The sequence below is a fragment of the Lytechinus variegatus genome, chromosome 4 (assembly GCF_018143015.1).
Source record: "Lytechinus variegatus isolate NC3 chromosome 4, Lvar_3.0, whole genome shotgun sequence".
NCBI classification, from domain to species: Eukaryota; Metazoa; Echinodermata; class Echinoidea; order Temnopleuroida; family Toxopneustidae; genus Lytechinus; species Lytechinus variegatus.
This window is the reverse complement of record NC_054743.1, coordinates 57971738-57992116: the sequence shown is the minus strand read 5'-3', so window position 1 is coordinate 57992116 and position 20379 is coordinate 57971738. Positions and strand designations below refer to the sequence as shown.

At 36.4% G+C, this 20379-nt stretch overlaps 2 protein-coding genes across 2 annotated transcripts; both read right to left on the bottom strand.

Annotated features, from left to right (window-relative positions):
* Window positions 1-4257: 4257 nt before the first annotated feature.
* On the bottom strand, window positions 4258-5971 carry LOC121413109 (eukaryotic translation initiation factor 4 gamma-like). The gene is made up of 2 exons (XM_041605873.1): window positions 5959-5971; window positions 4258-5588 (listed from the first exon to the last, which is right to left on the bottom strand). Exons 1-2 carry the CDS (start codon window positions 5969-5971, stop codon window positions 4258-4260), a joined length of 1344 nt encoding a protein of 447 aa, XP_041461807.1.
* A 5101-nt stretch (window positions 5972-11072) lies between these two features.
* LOC121413108 (cilia- and flagella-associated protein 251-like) lies at window positions 11073-12732 on the bottom strand. Its single transcript, XM_041605872.1, has one exon. It carries the CDS (start codon window positions 12679-12681, stop codon window positions 11200-11202), a length of 1482 nt encoding a protein of 493 aa, XP_041461806.1. The 5' UTR covers window positions 12682-12732; the 3' UTR covers window positions 11073-11199.
* Between the last annotated feature and the right edge of the window lie 7647 nt (window positions 12733-20379).

Sequence of the window (20379 nt, the reverse complement as noted above, 5' to 3'; positions counted from 1 at the left end):
GTCGGTTGGAGTCGATTTGAAATCTCTTGGCGGCAACATTAAGCCGTCTTGGCATCAGGATAGATGCTGTCGCTATATAGACTCCTCGCATACTCGGTTTATTTCCAATTGGTCTAGTGCCAATTCGTCTAATTACCAACTCGTCTACTATCATTTGATATACCATCAGTTCATCCGCTATCCACATGCTATTTCGTCCACTCACCATTTTGTCTAATAACCAGTTGGTCTAATAGCCATTTAGTCCATAAACCATTTTGGTATGATAATTGGATACGTGTTAATTGGGCGAAATGAATAAAAAAAAAATGGCTATTAGACCAACTGGATATAATGGTCACAGATGAATTAGTGATAAGGCGGAGTGATTAATGCACCAAATGGGTATTAGACCAAATGGTTGTTAGACGAAATGTTGATGGATGGAATGTCATTAGACTGAATGAAGGTACATAGACCATGTGATGAATGGACGAGTATACTGCAGGCGCGGATCCAGAAGCAAAAATAAAAATTTGAAATGTAAAAAATGCCATTAAAACAGAGGTATGCCCCCTCTTTTGAAATTTAAGACTCTTTCTTTTTTGCTTGTGAAATTATTTTGTCTACAAAATATCTTTAATTTGTGATTAAAAACCTTTTTTCTTTGCTTGTCAAATTGTATCGGGTACGAAATATATCCTTAATTTGTGGTTGAAAACCTTTTATTTATTTTTTTTCTTGGGGGGGGGTAGCTTGTCCAAATTGAAAATTTGTCCCCCCCTTTTTTTTTAAAAAAAGATCCTGCATCCGCCCTTGGTCTACTCCATGAACCGGACGTCCCATATTGAACTGCTGTAGAGTTGAGAAAGGGGAGGGGGGTGGGCATGGACCCCAAAAATGTTCAGGACACAAGAAAAAAAAGAAAGGGAAGATGATGAAGAGATGACAAGAAGAAGAAGAAGGAGGAGGAGAAGAAGAAGAAAAAGAAGAAGAAGAAAAAGAAGAAGTAGAAGAAGAACAACAACAACAAAACAACATTTGTAAGGCGCTTTGTACGAGTGTTTAAAGGTACACAGGAGAGCAGAGTAAGGTAGACAATAAATCCATTATGAACAATTGAAAATGAAAAAAAAAATAGGCTCGCTTAAAAAAAGAGTTTGAAGTGAGGAAAAGAGGAGCTTTAAATAATAACCTAGCAGGGCGCCCCCTTTCGACATCCTATACTAGCCTTGTAATTCCCATTCGTTCAGGGCCCCGTTAAAGGGTTACGTTGATCCAATTGATCTCAAGTGTATGGGAATCCATCAATGTCATAATTATCTCTTCAGGAAATTTGCCCAATGTCCTTTGTAAACAAAGAGAAGCATACTGAATTGTCAAGAAAACAGTAAATGTATGAACAACATACGTCAGTTCTAAAAAATATTTTAAATAAACAAGTATTTCAGATGTTGACGTTGCCGGCTTTCCATGGTTGCAATTGAACGGATCAATCGCAACTCTTTATAATACGGGGCCCAACTACATTGAATTAGACAAATCAGCACTCCGAAGTGCAGTCACTATACACGCTCTTTAAGAGCTAAATTAGCACTTCATTTTTTAGAGTGTATATTAAACAAAAAATGAATATGAGAATAGAATATAATCATTTAAAAACGACATGATCCATAGAAAGCGATTATAAGCAGAGAAATGTGCTCTTTTTAAAGAAAAAAAAAAAAGATGAAGAATTAAATTGCAAAAATGAATAAAATTCTAATGTTACACAGATATCAGCAAATTAAATGGAATATAGTATTTGTTTTGACATCTGATGTACAGTCGAATTAATAATTTTTTCCGCACGGTTCCATCTATCATTGAAACTTGTGTTAAGGTAAATTTACGCAGGAATTTCTATTTCAGTATTTATAGGCATACAATTCTTTTCTGCCAAACAAGAAAATTTCAAACCTTTTTTTCATAGGCGGATCCGGATGAGTTAGGATGTATACCTTTATTGATTCTAAAAAACTACTTAAATATCCTTTTCATGACAGTTTATCACAAATTTCGGCTTGTGATTTGCGTTTGCGTTAATTGTTAAAATATATTAACCCATGTATCCTATTCATAATTCAAAACGTGCTTTAAATGTTCAGTTTCAGGACTTACTATCAGCAAATTTCGCGCCCTCATTAGGCTTAGTAGATATCCATGAATTTCTGAAAAATTAAATTCAATTTCAGATTGGAATATCGAAAAATTTTATCTCGAGTTTAGGAAGAGGAATAAGAAGATAGTCATCCTCTTTATATTATGATGACATACTGTGCTTAGAATGCCCCGTTCATTGGTTAAACAAATAATGATAACATTTTCTTTTTCATTTATAGTGCTTGAATTTTTTTAGATCCGAATATAAATTATATATATATAAAATCAACTTGCGCTTTGCGCTCGCATTATTGATTCAGGAAGATACACTCCAAAGACACATAGATAAAACCGATTCGTGACCGCCTAAAACTATTTCAATGATAGGGAGCTTTCACAACAGCGACGCAAAACACTTTCGGAAACATAGATAATCTATTGTTCATGACAATGAAGTCTTCGTCGATGGTTGGTGAATCAAATTAGCAGTTTCGTCCATGACTCAAGACGAACGACATATTTGCAATTGTTCATTAGCTCCGAGACGAAAATGCTACTCCGATTCACCAATTTTCGACAAAGACCTCTAAGCTATTCACAAGGATTTGAACTGCATTTTCAATGCAGTCGCTACGTTGTGGGTTCGTTCTGCGTCGCATGGCGAAAATTAACTGATCGGTTCCGCTCCTTGGAACGATTTTTCAAGTGAAGAAGGTGCTGTGAATTTGAAAAGCCACCCCCCCCAAAAAAAAGGAAAAATTGATTTTCACTACAAATGTAGGTCAAAGTGGTCCCGAGAAATTTGAAAGCAAAAAAAAATAAGAAAAAAAAGTTTTTACTACAAAATGAAGGTCATTTTGGTTTCATTGTTCAATTATTAAACATCCTCCAGAATCACTGGGGGTACTGTTTATGGAAAATAACACATGCAGAACCCCCAAGGACATTTTGGGGGTACCTGCACCCCCGCTTCCCAGGGCCATGATGAGATCAAGTGCCGCCCCCAAGTAGCGCCCGATCCTCCCTCGAATGGCAGGTCATGTACCTATTAGATATAGCTATGAATCTCTCCCATGCATAGAGCATCCTTATAAAACAAATATGTTAGATAAACCTTCATAGCGACGATTTTGTTTTAGATCAAACTAATCAAAATTGATGATTTGATACAATGATACCATAGCATTTGATATCGCTAAAACAAACTTCCAAATGGAGCAGTAGGGATATGTTGATCCTGTGACACACAATGGACAACTGTCAATTTTTTTTTCTCCCAACACCCGTTACCCTTTCTTTTTTTCCCTTTCTCTTTCACTTCCTTTCTTTCTTTCATTTTTTTTCTTTCTTTCTTTCTTTCTTAGAAAGGTTATGTAGGTCAAATTGGTCTTTCTTTGAATCGGTGACAGAAAGGTTATCCGCCTTGCTAATTTTCTTATTATTTGTTTAAAAAGTACTATTTATTTTATGTACCGAACCTCAAATTTCACCGATCCACTTATTATTTCTTTACACCGTCTCAAAACAGAATACTATATGAATTTACTTAACAAATTATGTTTCAATATTGGTACCTTTTTACGTAAATGGTGTATGAATAGATTACTTTTTACAATTAACGAGGGCATTATTGCATGGCTCATATATCTTCTGGTTTCACTCTGTTTCTGGAATCAACCTGATTTCACTTGAATGTTAATATGTCGAACTATTCTTTTATTGTACACTTGACTTTTGTTATAATTTGTAAATGAAGTTTTCATTTAAAAAGTCAAAAAAGTCTTTCTTTCTTCCTTTTTGTTATTTCTTTTTTTTCTTTCTTTCTCTCTTTCTTTCCTTCCTTCATTCTTTCTCACTTTCTTTACTTTTTTCTTTCTTCCTTCCTTCTTTTTAGGACCTCTTTCTTAATCTTTCTTTGTACTCTTCATCTTTTCCTTTTCTTCACTATTGTTTCCGTTTATTCTACAATATATTTCTTTCCCTAATACATACTCGTTTCTCAACGTGTACCTAGCAACAGACCATCATGACATAAAATGTCTTTTAGAATGCCTTGATATATAAATGAAAAATTATTTATTTACAGGTTTATTGTATTATACCGTTAATCAACTATAATTCTAAAATATTTTCCTTTTATTCTGAAAAGCGCCTCCTCCGACTCCTCCAACCAAAACAACAAAGAAGTTTCCACCACTTGGTTCTCCTTCTAATACAATCTTTCTTCTCATCATCACCCTCCTGCTCGCCATCTGCCTTCTCAGAATCCACCAACTCCATCGCCCCCGCCTTCTCCATCTGCTCGTCAGCCTCAACTTGCTCTTCAGCCCCCTTAGACTGCTTCTCCTCAGCCTCCTCAGACTGCTTCTCCTCAGCCTCCTCAGACTGCTTTTCCTCAGCCTCATCGGACTGCTTCTCCTCAGCCTCCTCAGAGTGCTTATCCTCAGCCTCCTCAGACTGCTTCTCTTCAGCCTCCTCAGACTGCTTTTCCTCAGCCTCATCGGATTGCTTCTCCTCAGCCTCCACAGACTGCTTCTCTTCAGCCTCCTCAGACTGCTTCTCCTCAGCCTCCACAGACTGCTTTTCCTCAACCTTCTCGAGATGCTCCTCTACCTTCGGCTTTTCGGCATTCTCCTCCTCACACATCATGACTTGCTCCTCCTCAGCCCGAGTCTCCAGCTGCTCCACAAAAGCCCCATTCTGCTCCTCTCCATCCTCGACCTGCTCCACCTCAGCCTTCACCTTTTCAGCCGAGACTACTTGCTCCTCATCAGCAACCACCTCCTCTGTTTCAGTCAAGACTTCTTGCTCCTCTGCAACAACCTGCTCCTCTTTTGCCACCATCTTTTCCTCGGCCATTTTATAATTTGCCTCAAACTGCTCCTCTTGTACTGGCATATCATCTTCTTCCTCTCCTTCCTCCTCTGCCACTGCATCTACCCACTCCGATGCATTGGCTGCCTCCTCAGTCTCCTCCATTGCAACCACTTCCTTTTCCTCTTTAGCCACCACCGACTCCGCCTTAGCATGCTCAACCTCAATCTGCTCCCCCTCTACCGCTACTGTCTGCTCCTCAGCAGCTACCACCAGATCCTGATCTCCAAGTTCTATCTGCTCTTCTTCGAATCGGATGTCCAACTTCTCCTCCTCCTCCGGTAACCTTCCACTCTCTATGTTCTTATCTGCCGAGTCCATCTCCTGTGCCTTCTCTTCTTCTGCGTCGATCTCCATGTCTACTGTCTCCTTCTTCTCCTCCTGCTCTGCATCTTCGACCTCCTTCTCAGCCTCCACCACCCTGTCATCCACCATCTCCTTCTCCATCTCTAACTGGTCTGCCGTTGACTGGTCTTGGAGATGTTGGATGAACGAGTCAATCAGATTCTCCTGAACATCGTATATGAATGTGTACTCCTCGAAAGCGATAACGTCCGCCAACTTTTTCTGAAAGTCGGGGACAACTATATTCGCTGAAAATAAAGCGAAACAACATTATATATTAAAAAAGCACGTTATGATAATATCGGATCGCTAAGAATATGTTTTGCCTACTGGTGTCTATTCAGTATTTCACTTCTTAAATGATAAGATTTACAATGTTGAGTTATACACATGTACAGCAAGATGTTTGGTAAACAAGCTTATTTGGTTTCATCTTGGCATTATTCTTTTCCTAAACAATTTAATTAGAAAGGTAGGTTGTAATTCTACTTTAAGAGAAATAAACCTTTTCTTGTAAAATAAAAAATTACATAGCTTACAAATCAGAGGATCATGGAATATAATTCTAATGAAGCATTTAAAAAATTGTCCGTATTTTTATTATTTTATTTTACTCACGTTCGTCACTCATATTGAAAGATTCGAATAGAGATAATACTCAAAAAGAAAACGATAAGTTCGCTATAATAGCTGTATACGCCGCATCAATAATGATGAAAATGATAATAATGCATATGGGAAAATAAACTTTGTAACTATGCAAATCATGTTGCCTGCGCATCTCCATAATGACGTCACAATATTAAAGCAGGTAAAATGCAGTGTCAGGATCCTTACGTCAGGAAGGAAAATGCGCAGTTCTATTCAGAGAGCGAGAGAGCGCAAGAAAGAGAGAGAGGGGGAGGGGTGTACAAGGACTCTCTAATCAACCCTCCTCTCGGCCTTTCTCTCCCCCTGGCCCTCCCTTTCTCACTATGTTTCTCTCTCACTCTCTCCGGTCATTCTCTTTCTCATCCAATATTTCTCTCTTAAATACTTTTATTTCTTCAATAATTTCTCCACTCCCATTCTAGTTTAAGGCCTATATGTTTTTTTTCTAGCATCTTTTAGTTCCCTTCTTGTCTCCACAACTTGATATATCTCTCTCGGTATTTGTTTTCCTTTGGTATTGTTAAAGTGTATAATGTTAATAGCAAAGCAATGCAATTCGAGTGTTTCTATTTCTACACTATACTGCTAAATATAAGTCAGTTTAAGGAAATTGATCATAAATGCTATTTAGGTTTATGGTACGTCTTGATGACAGTGGCGAATCAGGGGGGGGGGGGGGGGTTGCACAACCGGCCCATGCCCACCTTTTGAGAGCCAGCAGTCTGTTTTTACACAAGAGTCCTTTTTTATGCTTGAACAAAATTTCGTGGACAAGAAGCCCTTAATTTTGGGGTGAAAACCTTTTTTTTTCTTTTGGAAAATCCTGGATCCGCCCCTACTTGATGACATAAATCATGGTATACAATCTTTGGTGCAAGAGGGCCCAGATCGACTATTTCTGTTGCGTATACCAATGACGGACTATTCGTCGGTTTGGAGTCGGTTTATTTGAAATCTCTTGGCGGCAACATTAAGCCGTCTTGGCATCAGGATAAATGCTGTCGCTATATAGACATCTCGCATACTCGGTTTATTTCCAATTGGTCTAATGCCAATTCGTCTAATTACCAACTCGTCTACTATCATTTGATATACCATCAGTTCATCCACTATCCACATGGTCTAATTGCTATTTCGTCCACTCACCATTTCGTCTAATAACCAGTTGGTCTAATAGCCATTTAGTCCATAAACCATTTTGGTCTAATTGGATAGGTGTTAATTGGGCGAAATGAATAAAAAAATGGTTATTAGACCAACTGGTTATTAGATAAAATGGTCACAGATGAATTGGTGATAAGGCGGAGTGATTAATGCACCAAATGGGTATTAGACCAAATGGTTGTTAGACGAAATGTTGATGGATGGAATGTCATTAGACTGAATGAAGGTACGTAGACCATGTGATGAATGGACGAGTATACAAATCGAGAGTATACTGCAGGCGCGGATCCAGAAGCAGAAATAAAAATTTGTAATGTAAAAATGCCATTAAAACAGAGGTATAACCCCTCTTTTGAAAATTAAGACCCTTTCTTTTTTGCTTGTGAAATTATTTTGTCTACAAAATATCTTTAATTTGTGATTAAAACCTTTTTTCTTTGCTTGTCAAATTGTATCGGGTACGAAATATATCCTTAATTTGTGGTTGAAAACCTTTTATTTTTTTTTTGGGGGGGGGGTAACTTGTCAAAATTGAAAATTTGTCCCCCCCCCTTTTTAAAAAAAAAAAGATCCTGCATCCGCCCTTGGTCTACTCCATGAACCGGACGTCCCATATTGAACTGCTGTAGAGTTGAGAAAGGGGAGGGGGGTGGGCATGGACCCCAAAAATGTTCAGGACACAAGAAAAAAAGAAAGGGAAGATGATGAATTAGATGACAAGAAGAAGAAGAAGGAGGAGAAGAAGAAGAAGAAAAAAGAAGAAGAAGAAGAAGAAGAAGTAGAAGAAGAAGAACAACAAAACGACATTTGTAAGGCGCTTTGTACGAGTGTTTAAAGGTACACAGGAGAGCAGAGTAAGGTAGACAATAAATCCATTATGAACAATTGAAAATGAAAAAAAAATAGGCTCGCTTAAAAAAAAAGAGTTTGAAGTGAGGAAAAGAGGAGTTTTAAATAATAACCTAGCAGGGCGCCCCCTTTCGACATGCTATACTAGCCTTGTAATTCCCATTCGTTGATCAGTGCACCGACTTGTCAAAGAGTTACGTTGATCCAATCGATCTCAAGTGTATGGGAATCCATCAATGTCATAATTATCTCTTCAGGAAATTTGCCCAATGTCCTTTGTAAACAAAGAGAAGCATACTGAATTGTCAAGAAAACAGTGAATGTATTAACAACATACGTCAGTTCTAAAAAATATTTTAAGCAAACAAGTATTTTAGATGTTGACGTTGCCGGCTTTCCATGGTTGCACTTGATCGGATCAATCGCAACTCTTTATAATACGGGGCCCAACTACATTGAACTAGACAAATCAGCACTCCGAAGTGCAGTCACTATACACGCTCTTTAAGAGCTAAATTAGCACTTCATTTTTTAGAGTGTATATTAAACAAAAAATGAATATGAGAATAGAATATAATCAATTAAAAACGACATGATCCATAGAAAGCGATTATAAGCAGAGAAATGTGCTCTTTTTAAAGAAAAAAAAAGAAGAATTAAATTGCAAAAATGAAATAAAATTTTAATGTTACACAGATATCAGCAAATAAAATGGAATATAGTATTTGTTTTTGACATCTGATGTACAGTCGAAATAATAATTTTTCCGCACGGTTCCATCTATCATTGAAACTCGTGTTAAGGTAAATTTACGCAGGAATTTCTATTTCAGTATTTATAGGCATACAATTCTTTTCTGCCAAACAAGAAAATTTCAAACCTTTTTTTCATAGGCGGATCCGGATGAGTTAGGATGTATACCTTTATTGATTCTAAAAAACTACTTAAATATCCTTTTCATGACAGTTTATCACAAATTTCGGCTTGTGATTTGCGTTTGCGTTAATTGTTAAAATATATTAACCCATGTATCCTATTCATAATTCAAAACGTGCTTTAAATGTTCAGTTTCAGGACTTACTATCAGCAAATTTCGCGCCCTCATTAGGCTTAGTAGATATCCATGAATTTCTGAAAAATTAAATTCAATTTCAGATTGGAATATCGAAAAATTTTATCTCGAGTTTAGGAAGAGGAATAAGAACATAGTCATCCTCTTTATATTATGATGACATACTGTGCTTAGAATGCCCCGTTCATTGGTTAAACAAATAATGATAACATTTTCTTTTTCATTTATAGTGCTTGAATTTTTTTAGATCCGAATATAAATTATATATATAAAAAATCAACTTGCGCTTTGCGCTCGCATTATTGATTCAGGAAGATACACTCCAAAGACACATAGATAAAACCGATTCGTGACCGCCTAAAACTATTTCAATGATAGGGAGCTTTCACAACAGCGACGCAAAACACTTTCGGAAACATAGAGAATCTATTGTTCATGACAATGAAGTCTTCGTCGATGGTTGGTGAATCAAATTAGCAGTTTCGTCCATGACTCAAGACGAACGACATATTTGCAATTGTTCATTAGCTCCGAGACGAAAATGCTACTCCGATTCACCAATTTTCGACAAAGACCTCTAAGCTATTCACAAGGATTTGAACTGCATTTTCAATGCAGTCGCTACGTTGTGGGTTCGTTCTGCGTCGCATGGCGAAAATTAACTGATCGGTTCCGCTCCTGGGAACGATTTTTCAAGTGAAGAAGGTGCTGTGAATTGAAAAGCCACCCCCCAAAAAAAGGAAAAATTGATTTTCACTACAAATGTAGGTCAAATTGGTCCCGAGAAATTTGAAAGTAAAAAAAAATAAGAAAAAAAAAGTTTTTACTACAAAATGAAGGTCATTTTGGTTTCATTGTTCAATTATTAAACATCCTCCAGAATCACTGGGGGTACTGTTTATGGAAAATAACACATGCAGAACCCCCAAGGACATTTTGGGGGTACCTGCACCCCCGCTTCCCAGGGCCATGATGAGATCAAGTGCCGCCCCCAAGTAGCGCCCGATCCTCCCTCGAATGGCAGGTCATGTACCTATTAGATATAGCTATGAATCTCTCCCATGTATAGAGCATCCTTATAAAACAAATATGTTAGATAAACCTTCATTGCGACGATTTTGTTTTAGATCAAACTAATCAAATGATGATTTGATACAATGATACCATAGCATTTGATATCGCTAAAACAAACTTCCACACGGAGCAGTAGGGATATGTTGATCCTGTGACACACAATGGACAACTGTCAATTTTTTTTCTCCCAAAAACCGTTACCCTTTCTTTTTTTCCCTTTCTCTTTCACTTCCTTTCTTCCTTTCTTTCATTTTTTTTTCTTTCTTTCTTAGAAAGGTTATGTAGGTCAAATTGGTCTTTCTTTGAATCGGTGACAGAAAGGTTATCCGCCTTGCTAATTTTCTTATTATTTGTTTAAAAAGTACGATTTATTTTATGTACCGAACCTCAAATTTCACCGATCCACTTATTATTTCTTTACACCGTCTCAAAACAGAATACTATATGAATTTACTTAACAAATTATGTTTCAATATTGGTACCTTTTTACGTAAATGGTGTATGAATAGATTACTTTTTACAATTAACGAGGGCATTATTGCATGGCTCATATAACTTTTGGTTTCACTCTGTTTCTGTAATCAACCTGGTTTCACTTGAATGTTAATATGTCGAACTATTCTTTTATTTTACACTTGACTTTTGTTATAATTTGTAAATGAAGTTTTCATTTAAAAAGTCAAAAAAAGTCTTTCTTTCTTTCTTCCTTTTTGTTATTTCTTTTTTTTCTTTCTTTCTCTCTTTCTTTCCTTCCTTCATTCTTTCTCACTTTCTTTACTTTTTTCTTTCTTCCTTCCTTCTTTTTAGGACCTCTTTCTTAATCTTTCTTTGTACTCTTCATCTTTTCCTTTTCTTCACTATTGTTTCCGTTTATTCTACAATATATTTCTTTCCCTAATACATACTCGTTTCTCAACGTGTACCTAGCAACAGACCATCATGACATAAAATGTCTTTTAGAATGCCTTGATATATAAATGAAAAATTATTTATTTACAGGTCTATTGTATTATACCGTTAATCAACTATAATTCTAAAATATTTTCCTTTTATTCTGAAAAGCGCCTCCTCCGACTCCTCCAACCAAAACAACAAAGAAGTTTCCACCACTTGGTTCTCCTTCTAATACAATCTTTCTTCTCATCATCACCCTCCTGCTCGCCATCTGCCTTCTCAGAATCCACCAACTCCATCGCCCCCGCCTTCTCCATCTGCTCGTCAGCCTCAACTTGCTCTTCAGCCTCCTTAGACTGCTTCTCCTCAGCCTCCTCAGACTGCTTCTCCTCAGCCTCCTCAGACTGCTTTTCCTCAGCCTCATCGGACTGCTTCTCCTCAGCCTCCTCAGAGTGCTTCTCCTCAGCCTCCTCAGACTGCTTTTCCTCAGCCTCATCGGACTGCTTCTCCTCAGCCTCCTTAAACTGCTTCTCTTCAGCCTCTTCAGACTGCTTCTCCTCAGCCTCCCCAGACTGCTTCTCCTCAGCCTCCTTAGACTTCTTCACCTCAGCCTCCTCGGACTGCTTCTCTTCAGCCTCCTCAGACTGCATCTCCTCAGCCTCCTTAGACTGCTTCTCCTCAGCCTCCTCAGACTGCTTCTCCTCAGCCTCCACAGACTGCTTTTCCTCAACCTTCTCGAGATGCTCCTCTACCTTCGGCTTTTCGGCATTCTCCTCCTCACACATCATGACTTGCTCCTCCTCAGCCCGAGTCTCCAGCTGCTCCACAAAAGCCCCATTCTGCTCCTCTCCATCCTCGACCTGCTCCACCTCAGCCTTCACCTTTTCAGCCGAGACTACTTGCTCCTCATCTGCAACAACCTGCTCCTCTTTTGCCTCCATCTTTTCCTCGGCCATTTTATCATTTGCCTCAAACTGCTCCTCTTGTACTGGCATATCATCTTCTTCCTCTCCTTCCTCCTCCTCTGCCACTGCATCTACCCACTCCGATGCATTGGCTGCCTCCTCAGTCTCCTCCATTGCAACCACTTCCTTTTCCTCTTTAGCCACCACCGACTCCGCCTTAGCATGCTCAACCTCAATCTGCTCCCCCTCTACCGCTACTGTCTGCTCCTCAGCAGCTACCACCAGATCCTGATCTCCAAGTTCTATCTGCTCTTCTTCGAATCGGATGTCCAACTTCTCCTCCTCGTCCGGTAACTTTTCTACCACTCTCTTCATGTTCTCAACTGCCGAGTCCATCTCCTGTGCCTTCTCTTCTTCTGCGTCGATCTCCATGTCTACTGTCTCCTTCTTCTCCGCATTCTCCTCCTGCTCTGCCTCTTCGGCCTCCTCCTCAGCCTCCACCACCCTGTCATCCACCATCTCCTTCTCCATCTCTAACTGGTCTGCCGCTGACTGGTCTTGGAGATGTTGGATGAACGAGTCAATCAGACCCTCCTGAACATCGTATATGAATGTGTACTCCTCGAAAGCGATAACGTCCGCCAACTTTTTCTGAAAGTCGGGGACAACTGAATTCGCTGAAAATAAAGCAAAACAATATTGAATAAAAAAGAAGCAGGTTAATCGGATCATTAAGAATATGCAAAATCATATTTTGCCTATTCAGTATTTCACTTCTTAAATGATAAGATTTACACTTTTTAGTTACACACATGTACAGCAACATGTTTGGAAACAGCTTTATTTGGTTTTATCTCGGTATTTTTCTTTTTCTAAACAATTTAATTTAAAATACAATTATTTGTAGATTGTAATTATATTTTAAGCGAAATAAACATTTTCCTTGTAAAATTAAAAATTACTTAGCTTAGAAATCAGAGGAACATGGAATATAATTCTAATGAACCATTGAAAAAGTTGTTCGGATTTTAATTATTCTTTTACTCACGTTCGTCACTCATATCGAAAGATTCGAATCGAGATAATACTCAAGAAGAAAACGATAAGTTCGCTAGAAATAGAATAGCTGTGTACGCCACATCAATAATGATGAAAAAGATAATAATGCATATGGGAAAATAAACTTTGTAACTATGCAAATCATGTAACAAGCGCATCCCCATCATGACGTCACAAAATGAACGCAGGTAAAATGCAGTGCTAGGATCCTTACGTCACGTCAGCTCAGGAAGGAAAATGCGCAATTCTATATAGAAAGCGAGAGAGCGCAATAGAGAGAGGGCCAGGGGGGGGGGGCTTTGGGTGGGGGTACAAAGCTCTCTCTTCGCCCTTCCTCCCCCTCCCTCATTATGTCTCATTTTTACTATCTCCGATCATTCTCTTTCTCATCCAATATTTCTCTCTTGATTACTTGTATTTCTTCAATAATTTTTCCACTCCCATTCTAGTTTTAGGCCTATATGTTTTTTCTCTAGCATCTCTTAGTTCCTTTTCTGATTGCGCAATTTGCTACATACTCTCGGTATTTTTCCTTTGATATTGTTAAAGTGTATAATGTTAATAACAAAAGAAAAAATTCGAGTGTTTCTATTTTCACACTATTATATACTGGTAAATTATAGATCAGTTTAAGGATATTGATCATAAATCCTAGTTAGGTTTATGGTATGTCTAGATGACAGTGGCGAATCAGGGGGGGGGGGGGAGTTGCACAACCGGCCAATGCCCACCTATTGAGAGCCAGCAGTCAATCTGTTTTTACACAAGTTTTTTTTTTGCTTGATTTTTTTTTCGTGGACAAGGTGACCTTCATTTTTGGGTGAAAACCTTTTTTGTAGGGGGGGGGGGGCTCGCCCCACCCCCTTGATGACATAAATCATTGCTTAACATCTTTGTTGCAAGAGGGCCTAGATCGACTACTTCTGTTGCGTATAGCGATGACAGACTATTCGTCGGTTTAGTTGAGTTACTTGGCGGTAACATGGAACCGTCACGACGCGCCGTGGCATCAGGATCAATCACACTCGGTTTATTTCCATTTGGTCTAATGCCAATTCGTCTAATTACCAACTCGTCTACTATATTTTGATCTATCACCAGTTCGTCCACTATCCACGTGGTCTAACTGCTATTTCGCCAACTCCGGGCCCACTCACCATTTCTTCTAATAACCAGTTGGTCTAATAGCCATTAAGTAAACCATTTTGGTCTAATTGGATAGGTGTTAATTGGGCGAAATGAATGCAAAAAAAAGGGTATTAGACCAACTGGTAAGGGCATGAAATATATCCTTGTTTTGTGGTTGAAAACCTTTTTTTTTTTTTTTGGGGGGGGGCTTGTCAAAATTTTCCTATCAAACTGTTGTAGAGTTGAGGAGGGGGGGGGGGGTGGGCATGGATCGCAAAAAGTTTCAGGACCTAAGAAAAAAAATGAAAGGGAAAAGGGTGAAATACACTTTGTTTTTAACTTTTTTTTTTTTTTTTTTGGGGGGTCCCAATACACCGTGTCCCTCGAATGTATTGGTACATTGTGCCAATGCCCTACACTGTTAAAAAAATATCCTTAAAATTAAAGAAGTTCCTGCAGCAGTGTCTCGAGAACACCTTGTAATCTTACCAGATGGCATAATCTTACAGGAAACTTGTATTTGGTGTATGGAACCTTAGAAATTTCCTTTAATAAAACACCCTTTCCCCCTTTTTATTGGGGTGAAAATAAGTCATGATAGACTGCTTAAAAAAAAACTGATTTTACAGAAAAATAAAGATTTTGCAGAACAGGAATGTTCTACTAAATTGCAAAAAAATTCCTGTTTTATGAATTTGCAGAATGATTATGTTATTGCTTACTGCAAAGTCTTTATTTTTCAGTAAAATAATTTTTTTTTAAACAGTGTATCATGACTTTTTTTCACGCCAATAAAAAATGAAAATACATGTATTGCACCATGAAACCTAGAGATAAAGAAAGATTAACAGCACTTTGTGCGTAAATTTCTTGCTGAAGGAAAAAGCGCCATGGCTGGGAATCGAACCCACGACCCTCAGATTGAAATACGAGAGTTATAACCACTAGACCATGACGCCCCCATCAATAAGCTTGTGTGTGACATATCCCGGGACATATCATGTGAGCTTCAAAAATTTGAAAAGCATATGACTCTCAGTCACACTTTACCTTAAGTGAAACACCCTCCATATATCTTATTTTAATACATACCAAAACTTGGCATTATAAGAGATCACTATAGAAATTAAAAATAAATTAGTCCCAATTCCATTTGAGATACACGACTCTTTTTTTATTTCATCTCTTCACATGTGTATCAATTCTCATTATATATATATATATATATATATATTCAAGACATAAAATATGTTAATATTGCAAAATCACATGAGAAAAAGAGGAGAACTTAACTCGTAAATAACACGGTAAAATGCTGAAGAGCATGTTCTGAAAAATCATCTGAAAATTTAATTATTATAAATAATCAATTTTCAAAGCATCATATGAAACAAACATTGTATGTTTTGCCTTGAAGGTAGTTTATGTCCAATTTGTATATTGCATATTTGGCATATATCTACATAAGGATTGCATTTATTTAAGAAAAGAAATGAATTTTAATTCAATTTCATTTCATGTAAAGAGTATCCAATAGAGCATATGCATAAAACAAGATAGAATATAATATAATGACAAAGGATATAATTTTGTGCGTTGAATCCATCGATTCAATATCTAAACTATACTCAATTTTATTTTCATTCAAAGGACAAGTCCATCCCAACAAAAACTTGATTTGAATAAAAAGAGAAAAATCCAATAAGCATAATGCTAAAAATTTCATCAAAATTGAATGTAAAATAAAAAAGTTATGACATTTTAAAGTTTCGCTTCATTTCACAAAACAGTTATATGCACATCTCGGTTAGTCTGCTATGCAGACTCTGAATGGCTCGTGAAGTGGGATCTGCAGCTGGTTTGCGAAGCAAATGAGCCTGAAAGGGCGAGCGAAGCGAGCCATTTCAGACATCTGCAGCTCCAGTAGACCTAGTCTGCTATGCAGACTCCTTGAATCAGCTGTGATACACACACTGCAGATATGGGTCTACAGTTGTAGCCTACATCTCGGTCGGTATGCAAATGGTGGAACTGATGACATCACTCACTTACTATTTCTTTTGTATTTTATTATATGAAATATGAAATATTTTGATTTTCTCGTCATTGTCATGTGAAATAAAGTTTCATTCCTCCCTGAACACAGTTTCAGTTTAGCTTATTTCCATTTTTCATATACAGACATTTACATGCTTGACATGAGTATAACATAATTATCTTGAGTTGAAATAAATGGTTCTTGACACAGAAATTATACACAATGAGAATTTAAATCAGTGAAAAATAGAGGGGCCTAAGTTGAAAGCAGAGTTTGTGAGTTATAGGCCCCAATGGAAGGAGATAGGATATAAGGCTATATAGTTATTAAAAATAACAAAGTAAAAGAAAAGCAAGAGTTTATACAGGTATAGTGAACTAATTGGTTTAATCACATCTGTAGCACGTCCTGGAAGGAAAGTAATGTTTTAAAGGGGGTATGGTGGTAAAATGGAGCTGCTGAAAGGTTTAGATATCTACTGCTGCCTGAACTGCATAATCATTCAGAAAAGTGTGTTTAAGTTTACGTTTGAATATAAACAATGAATTCGAGTCTGAAATGTCTTTGGATAGTCCGTTCCAGTACTGGTCCTGAGAAAGTGGAATTCCATTAATTTAAAATTTTGTGGTTCAGGCAAGGAGGTCTTAATTGTCAAATTTGTAAAAATTGAAATATTGTATCATTCAAACAATAAAAAACAAAAGGAATAGTGAGTGAGTAACATCATCAACTCTCTCATTTGGATGTAACATACTCATTCATATAACTATTTTGTGAAAAATAAGCATAATTTTGAAATGTCACAACTTTCTTATTTTACATCCGATTTTGATGAAATTTTCAGCATTGCGCTTGTCTGATTTTTCCCTATTGATTTAAATCAACAATTTTCTGAGTTGGACTTGACCTTTAATGCCTATATCAATTTAAGTTTAAAGGGGAAGTTCACCCTGACAAATAGTTTATTGTAAAAATAGCCCCCCTCCCAAATATATATATATATATATTGGTGAAGGTTGGAGGAAAATCTATCAAAATTAAAAAACGAATTAGAAATTAGAATTTGTGACATCATAGCTAGCAGCTTTCCAATACAACGTAATAATTTTCTCGAACACATTGAAAATGTTTTTTATTGTACCTTCAGTATATCAACAAATTATTTCAAACCTGCTCCTGAAAGAGAACAATTTAGAGACATCATGAACCATTACAAAATAAAAATGAAAACACAGCATACATGTATGGGGCAGGTGCTCGTATATGACATCACAAATCCAAAACTTGAACTTCTATTAACTTTCTTAATCTTTGACGGATTTTCCTTGAACCTTCACCAATATTTATTCTTTATTGTCTTTTAGGTTATCTTTATGACAAACGTTTTGTAAGGTTGAACTTCCCCTTTAAAGTCATCACAGGTTAATTCAAGAATAAAGCCCCAACAGCAAGTCCACTTGAAGGGATTAATAAATGATTGTCTATTGTATTTATGTCTATAGGCGTATCCCGCCACAAGCCTCATCTTTTAGGGTATACGCCTTCTTCCTTAAACCCAACATGTATATATTTATATTTTTCATAACAAATTGATTTATGTATGAACTTATGTTTACAGGAAACATATGTGATGAAATGAAAGAAAATAAATGTTTTATTTGAATTGAATGATTCATTTCATTTACAAAAGGCACATACATGTACATATTCACTTATAATTTTCCAATTACAAAAAGGTGTACATATAATAAGAGAGCTAGCAATTCAAGAATTAATGTAATTCTTACACAGAGTTCACAATGCAATGTCAAGTACTGGCCATCTTGAAAATTTACTCTTTTATTTCGTGAAATCAAAAGTGACAAAAATAATAATTTTTATTAAAAAAAGTTATTGAAGCACCATAATGTAGTTTAATCATTTTTCCCATCTACCTCCTGAAATCAAACAAAAATAAAATAGGCAAGGAAATAAAGCCTAGATATGTCTAATATATTCTGATAAATGTATTTAATCATCTACATGTATGTTGCACTATTAAAAATATAACTCTTTGGATCACAAAATACGCCATTAGCACAAGAGACAAAATCTATGACTTCCCAAGGCATGTTTCTTAAGAGAATTGTAAAAACAGTCAATCTTTTCCAGAATCGAAAAACCGTATCGCCCTTAAAGCAACCTGTTTCCACAGAGCGAATAATCCTGTTAACTCACATTCCTCGTCGTCTGTTTCTACTGGGAAGTTTTCCGGAATTCTGGATACTTATGTGGGTAATACCGGTTAGCGATGCTCATTAGAAACACGCCAAGTGTAATGAGTTTTGCCAAATAAATACAGCTGATAATACATGATTTAATCACAAACAGGCAAGTAATCTCTATCTGAGTGAGAAAAGGAAACAGAAAGTCACACGATATCAATCATCCCAATTAATTCTGACAAAATGCATTCTTAAACAATAAAAAATGTAGTAATCATATGAAAAGTTATAATAAATGTAACATGTATAAAACATGGAAGCAAATTACCGTAATATTGATAATACATAATTCATTCATCATCCAAAAAATAATTTTAAAATGTTTTTTTTTTAAACAAAAAAAATCATATATTATCTCAATCAATTTCTGAAAAAATGAAAACTTTTAAACAAATGCAGCAATCAAAGGGAATATCATACATATATAAATCGAATAATAGCAGCATATAATAATGATTACACCATAATAAACAAATACAAAATAAATTCAGGTGTTGTGATCAATCAATCAAGATAACAATTATCAGCATCATTTTCTGAAAAAATAAAACTTTGAATGAAAAATGCAGTAATCAAACTACAAAAGGATACTTGCAACATTCATAATACTTTCATAATGGCAGCCAATTGCAGTTAATCACGCATGAATTTATCATAAATAAGCATATAGACTCTTTTTAAGCGTTGGGTTTCATTGATTTCTAATCAAATATTCACACACACAATGAATAGCATATATAATTCCTTCCTCAATCATTTTCACAGTATTAAGCCTTGAAAATTTTTTTGGGGGTTTACCCCAACGATCCCGGTAAAACTGCTGAAATTCATCTGTATAAATTTGACCCTATATACGTGCTGAGTGCCAATATTTCCCAATTTTTCTTCTTCTATATTTTGCAAATTTTTAAACCAATGTACTTGATAAAATTTTGGTAGAACATTAACCCTATTGTTAGCAGAAAACGCTTGTGCTTGAGGAACTACCAATCTCCATACAAAAATAGATATAGGAGCTCTGTGAGATCATGCTTATTTATAACAAAAAAAAAACATTAAAAAAATACCAACAAACTAATTGCAATTCTTCCCCATTACAGCAAACAATCATTTCTTAAGGTCTTAATTTCATCGAGACTAATTCTATCAAAGAAAAAGAATAATATTTTTTTTTATAAAGCTCATAAAGTTTAGTTATTGCAAGCATTATATTTTCAGGTATTTAATGACCTTGTTGACCTTTGACATTGCCCAAAAATATTCAGATAATAGACATTTCTCGTACATACAACTTAGAGGTGATATCTCCTTGCTCGGACCAAGTTAAGTTTGAAGCTGATCCGTCAAAATTTGTTTAGTTTTTGTGAGAATGACAATGGACGGATGAAACCTTAATGCCTACAAGAACCACCAATGGTGGGCATAGGCTCCACTAAAACTTAATTCTGGGGCCCTGTTGCAAAAAACTTACTATTATGGTATATTTGCCATCCAATGATAATTACCATGGTAATAATGCAATAAACGACCAATCAGAATCAAGGATTTCAGGTAAGTTGCCATTGGATGGCAAAGTTACCACAGTAGTAACTTTTATGAAACGGGCCCTGGCATAGAACATGTAAATTTTGAAAGGGAATGGTTTGAAACAATCCTGTTTTTTATCATATGCCAGAATGCTTATGCAGGACAACAAGGTTTATCTAATATAATTCAACCTCGCTTTAAATTAAATTCATTACCACATGCTTCTCCTGGTGTAGCTGACACAAGAAACACCATTTGGGACCATATAATAAATGGATAGGCATTTTTCACTAGTTTTTTTTTTCTGATCTTCATTTGCTCATTACTCTGTAATAATATATTTCCCCAAATCATATATCAGGTCAGATCATACATTTATGGTTTTCATAATTCTGTGTAAGTTTTGTTCAATTC

Excerpts from the sequence above, each read along its gene's own strand:
- LOC121413108 (XM_041605872.1), bottom strand. The coding sequence starts at position 12,681 with ATGATCCGATTAACCTGCTTCTTTTTTATTCAATATTGTTTTGCTTTA.